This window comes from Nomascus leucogenys, chromosome 19 (assembly GCF_006542625.1).
Source record: "Nomascus leucogenys isolate Asia chromosome 19, Asia_NLE_v1, whole genome shotgun sequence".
Taxonomy (NCBI): domain Eukaryota; kingdom Metazoa; phylum Chordata; class Mammalia; order Primates; family Hylobatidae; genus Nomascus; species Nomascus leucogenys.
In genome coordinates this window covers 34,242,201-34,248,200 of record NC_044399.1, presented here as the reverse complement: position 1 = coordinate 34,248,200, position 6,000 = coordinate 34,242,201, and the positions used below count along the sequence as shown (strand labels likewise).

The window sequence follows — 6,000 nt, the reverse complement described above, 5'->3', positions numbered from 1 at the left end:
TAATTTGGGGTTAGACTGTTTTATTTAACTTTTACCCCAAAGTTGCAAAGTGTTTTGAAGTTTTTCCCTGTAAAATAATTATTTTAATTCAATTTAAATAAAACCCACCAAGGAAACTTCCAGTTTTAAGAAGTCTAGCTTTCTGTGAAATGTGAGAGGAAGTTAGCACTGATTTCAGAAATCTGATTATAACAATAGATCCATCCCTAAATGAGGCGAATCTTGGAATCCCTTCAATTTTATTTTATTTTTTTGAGACGGAGTTTCTCTCTTGTTGCCCAGGCTGGAGTGCGTTGTTGCGATCTCGGCTCACTGCAGCCTTTGCCTCCCAGGTTCAAGCAATTCTCCTGCTTGAGCCTCCCGTGTAGCTGGGATTACAGGCATGCACCACCATGCCCAGCTAATTTTGTATTTTTAGTAGAGACGGAGTTTCAGCGTGTTGATCAGGCTGGTCTGGAACTTCTGACCTCAGTGATCTGCCCACCTCGGCCTCCCAGAGTTCTGGGATTATGGATGTGAGCCACTGTGCACGGCCCCCCTTCAATTTTAATACCATCACTATGCACCCTATGCCTGTGCTAGGCACTGGAATAAGATGAAGCACCTTCTTGGAGTTTACATGCTGATAATTGTGCCAGACAGTAATAAAATAGGTAAGAATGGCTGTGGGGGAAGTCAGCTGGGTTCTAGTTATAGTCGCATTTCAGGAAATTATTTAACATGCTGACTTTAACAACCTAAGCCTCTTCTCCATGTGTGCACACAGGGTAGATCTCTGAAGGGTGGCGCTGTAACTTCTAGGGTAATGGCTGTGTTGAGTTAAGGCAGGATGACAGTTCAGCCTCCTCCCAGCCTAGTGCAAAGGGCTCTTCACTCGGATTAAAACCTCTCCCAGACTGAATAGCCCACCCCCAACTCCCCTCCTACAGAAAATTTGAAGTCCTTGCTTATTCCCTGGTAGCCCCTACCTAATAGGGTGGTGAATTAATTATCAAACATGCAACAGTTTAGCGAAAATGGCAACATTTTGGAATAAATGACTGTAACGTGCGTCCTGCCTGCCACCCTAACTGGTGCCCATTTTGAAGGTCAGTTTCTCTCCCTGGAAGGAAGACTATTCTTGGATTTCGCCTTGGAGGAGGAAGAATTCAGGCTGCCAGAAGTGAACTAGCACTTCTTTTTTTTTTTTTTCTTGAGATGGAATCTCGCTCTGTCGCCCAGGCTGGAGTGCAGTGTCGCCATCTCTGCTCACTGCAAGCTCCACCTCCCGGGTTCACGCCATTCTCCTGCCTCAGCCTCTCTTGAGTAGCTGGGACTACAGGCGCCCGCCACCACGCCCGGCTAATTTTTTGTATTTTTAGTAGAGATGAGGTTTCACCGTGGTCTCGATCTCCTGACCTCGTGATCCGCCCACCTCGGCCTTCCAAAGTGCTGGGATTACAAGCATGAGCCACTGCGCCCGGCCTGTGAACTAGCACTTCTGAAGATCCCAAGGCGAGGTCTCGTGACTTCCTTGGGAAGCTCTGCCGCGCCCCCACCCGACCCCACCCCACCCCACCACACCACAGCAGGCCACTGGAGTCCTGGGACCAACCCGGCCTGTGGCCCAAATCCTTCCTCACTAAGGGGAGGGGAGGGGTGTTCCGCCGGGCATGGTGGGAAGGGGTGCTTGGGTGGGATTGTGACATGAGTGCCCTGGTAACATGGAGCAGATCTGGACCCGAGCCTAATAAAGGTGACATAACTAAAGGTGTCATAAAGACAGGGCGGGGCGCACGCTCATAAAGGGCATGAGCATCTCCCGGCTGCCAGAATGGCTCCCGTTGAGTGTGCAGCACCAGCGTGTGTCATGTCTTGGCTGCGTTTCTGGGGCCCATGGCCCCTCCTTACGTGGCAACTATTGCATTTCCTAGTCAAGGAGGCTCAGCCTCTGGTGCGGGTCAACGACCCGCTCCAGCTGACCTCTAACCCCATGGGGCCACCTGAGCCCTGGTCTTCCCGCTCCTCCCATCTCCCGTGGGAATCTCCCCATGCACCTGCTCCCCTAGCAGCCCCGGGGGACTTTGAATACCTGGGGCCCTCTGCTTCTTTGCAGATGTCATCCCTGCCCCAGGAATCGACTGAAAATTTGGCTCCATTCCTGGACACCGATTCAGCTGGAGAGCTGCCCCTGGGACCAGAGCAGTTCTCGGCTGCCCAGCAGGATTTATATGACAAGCTGACTCCACAAGAAAGGCTCCCAGAGATGGTTCCACTGCTGGATGGGGATCAGAACCAGACCCCAGTTCAGCTTCCTCGCCTCAAAAATAAAGTTCAAGCTGCAGATCTAGATCGGGCTGCAGGTCATCAGGCAGATGATATACTTGTTCCACTAGAGAGTAAGGTTTCAAAACCAACCAAATTTGTGGTTTCGCCCAAGAACCTGAAGAAACATCTAGCTGAGCGTTGGAGCCTTGCTGAGATTACTGGGATTCCACACCAATTATCCAAACCTCAGCGTCAGAAACAGACTTTTCAGGATGAATATTCCAGTATGGACACACTGTATCCTGGCAGCCTGCCTCCAGAACTCCGGGTGAACGCAGATGAGCCTCCAGGGCCACCTGAGCAAGTTGGACTTTCTCAGTTCCATCGAGAGCCCGAAACTCAAAATCCAGAGACCCTGGAAGACATCCAGTCCTCTTCACTCCAGGAAGAAGCCCCAGCACAGCTTCCACAGCTCCCTCAGGAGGTAGAACCTTCAACCCAGCAGGAGTCCCCAGCTCTGCCTCCAGAGTCCTCTATGGAGAGTCTAGCTCAAACTCCACTGAATCATGAAGTGACAGTTCAACCTCCAGGTGAGGATCAAGCTCATTATAACTTGCCCAACATTACCATTAAACCTGCAGATGTGGAGGTTACCATGACATCAGAGCCCAAAAATGAGGCAGAATCTTCCCAAGCCCAGAAGGAGGCCCCAAATCAGCCTCCAGAGGAGGTGGAACCTTCTGCAACCCAACAGGAGGCCCCAACTGAGCCGCCAGGTCCTCCCATGGAGCCTGAACTTTCCCCCAGTGAGCAGGAGCAGCCAGCTCAGCCTTCTGAGTCTTCTGGGGAGGTTGAATCTTCTCCAGCCCAGCAGGAGGCCCCAGCTCAGCCCTTAATGTCCCCTGAGCAGTTTCAACGTTTGAAAGACCAGCAAGACATAATTCAGCAGCTAAGTAGACCTGAAAATTATGAACAACTTCCAGTCCATAAAGAGACCACAACTCAGCCTCCAACTCAGCTCTCCTCAGACTTTGGAAGTTCACTGAATGATGAAGCAATAGGTTCACCTCTAGATGTGTCATATCTAGATCTAGATAGGGAGCTTACCAAACCTACAGCAGTCACTATGGGGGTAGAACCTTCTCCAGTCCAGCAGGACAACCCTCCTATTCCCATTGAACAGGCTGACTTTTCTCCAGCCCAGCCTGATCTCCCTTCCCCGCCTCTGCATTCTCCTGAAAAGATTGAATCTCCAGTCCACCAAGAGGCCACAGCTCAGACTCTAGATCCCCCTAAGGAGGCAGAACCTTCTCCAGTCCAGCAAGGGTTCCCAGCTGAGCCACCAGAGCCCCCTAAGGAAGTTGAACCATCTGCAACCCAGCAGGAAGCCTCGGGTCATCCTCGGAAGTCCACTGAAGAGGTCAGTCCTCCACCACAGTGGGAGATACCAGCTCAGCCATCAGAGCCACCTGAGAAGGTCAAACCATCTCCAGTCCTACAGCAGGCCCCAACTCGGCTTTTAAAGCCACCTAAAGAGGTAGAGTCCTCTCCAGTCCAACAGGCGGTCCCTGCTCAGCCTTCAGACCCTGCTATGGTGATAGAACCCTCTCTGACCCAGCAGATGGCCCCACCTTTGCCTCCAGAGTTCCCTCAGGAGATAGAACCATCTGTAACTCAGCAGGAGGTTCCAGCTGAGATTCCAGAGCTCTCTATGGAGGCAGAACCTTCTCTGACCCAGCAGGAGGCCACAGTTCAGGCTCCAGAGTCCCCTAAGGAGGTAGAACATTCAAGGCAGCAAATGGTCCCAGTTCAGCTTCCAGAGCCACCTAAGGAATTTGCTGCTCAACCTCCAGCTCATTATGAGGTGACAGTCCCAACACCAGGCCAGGATCCAGCTCAGCATTCAACATTGCCCAGTGTCACTGTTCAACCTTTGGACCTGGGACTTACCATCATTCTAGAATCCACGACAGAGGTTGAACTTTCTCCAACCATGCAGGAGACCCCAACTCAGCCTCCTAAGAAAGTTGTACCCCAACTTGAAATATATCAAGAGGTAACAATTCCAACACCAGGTCAGGATCGAGCTCAGCATCCAATGTCACCCGTTCAACCTTTGGACCTGGGACTTACCGTCACTGCAGAACCCACTATGGATGTTGAACATTCTACACCCCTGAAGAGGACTATAGTTCCTCCAAAGCACCTTAAGCTGACAATTCCACATCCAGACCAGATTCAGACTCAGCATTCACACCTGACTGAAGCCACAGTTCAACCTCTGGACCTGGAGCTTAGCATAACTACAGAGCCTACTACAGAGGTTAAACCATCTCCAACCACGCAGGAAACCTCAGCTCAGCCTCCAGACCCGGGACTTGCCATAACTCCAGAACCCACTACAGAGATTGGACATTCCACAGTCCTGGAGAAGACTACAGCTCCTCATCCAGACCAGGTTCAGACTCTGCATCGAAGCCTGACTGAGGTCACAGGTCCACCTACAAAGTTAGAATCTTTGCAGGATTCATTGGTGCAGTCTGAAACTGCACCAGAGGAACAGAAGGCCTCCACAAGCACCAACATATGTGAGCTCTGTACCTGCGGAGATGAGACTCTGTCATGTGTTGATCTCAGCCCAAAGCAGAGGCTCCACCAAGTGCCTGTGCCAGAGCCCAACACCTACAATGGCATCTTCACCACCTTGTAAGAATCACCTTTCCTCAATCGTCCTCTGTGTCTTGCCTGACATGGCAGCCTTTTCCTGTAGGCCTTCCTGGGCCTTCTTTATCTCCCCAAGCCGTACTGACAACTGACTTTCTGCTTTCACCTTTGCTTGTCAACTCTCCCTTCTCCTCATTCTCCTTTAATGTTAGACCCATTCTCCGGTCTTTTACTTTAACCCCAGTCTTTTACTCTTACTCATTTTCTTATCCATTCTTATTTAGCGCCATCACATCATTGCTTACCTGCCGCTCTGCTCCTATTTTCGCTTCACCCTCTTTTTTTTTTTTTTTTTTTTTTGAGACAGAGTTTCACTCTTCTTGCACAGGCTGGAGTGCAATGGCACGATCTTGGCTCACCGCAACCTCCATCTCCTGGGTTCAAGTGATTCTCCTGCCTCAGCCTCCTGAGTTGCTGGGATTACAGGCATGCGCCACCACACCTGGCTAATTTTTTGTGTTTTTAGTAGAGATGGGGTTTCTCCATGGTCAGGCTGGTCTTGAACTCCTGACCTCAGGTGATCCACCCACCTTAGCCTCCCAGAGTGCTGGGATTACAGGCGTGAGCCACCGCACCTGGCCCGCTTCACCCTCCTTACAGCAGCCTGTCACTCTCCCAATCTCAGCGATGATGCTCTAAGTGGTTAAGAGTTGATTCTGGAGCCAGGCTGCCTGGGTTTGAACCCAGGTCTGTTTATTAGCTTGGTGATCCAGAGCAAGTTATTCTGCTCTGTGACTCAATTTCCTCACCTTTAAACTGGGGATTATGCTAGTTACCACTTCATAGGATTGTTGTGAAATTTAGGTGAGTGAATATCTGAAACACTTCATCAGTGCCTAGCATATGTAGGAGTGTTGGCTGTTAACATGATTACTCAGTCCTTTAGTTATGTCCAGAACTCATCTTTGTCCCTGGCTTTTTATATGTAGCACTCATTTTGTGTCAAACCCAGGAGCAAGTATGCTATTGTCTGCAGAACATGAAAATGATAGGAGGGAAGAAAGAGAATAGGCATAAAAAGGGAGGTAT

The 6,000-nt window shown here is 50.4% G+C and overlaps 1 protein-coding gene across 1 annotated transcript in view; it reads left to right on the top strand.

Moving 5' to 3' along the window:
* Positions 1-1,803: 1,803 nt before the first annotated feature.
* The window catches only part of LOC115831484 (leucine-rich repeat-containing protein 37B-like), a 29,350-nt gene continuing 25,153 nt past the window's right edge, over positions 1,804-6,000 (top strand). The window contains exons 1-2 of the mRNA XM_030799774.1: positions 1,804-2,241; positions 2,407-4,953. Of these exons, the coding sequence (XP_030655634.1) occupies positions 1,814-2,241; positions 2,407-4,953 (2,975 nt within the window). The 5' untranslated portion in view covers positions 1,804-1,813. The remainder of the gene's footprint in view (positions 2,242-2,406; positions 4,954-6,000) is intronic.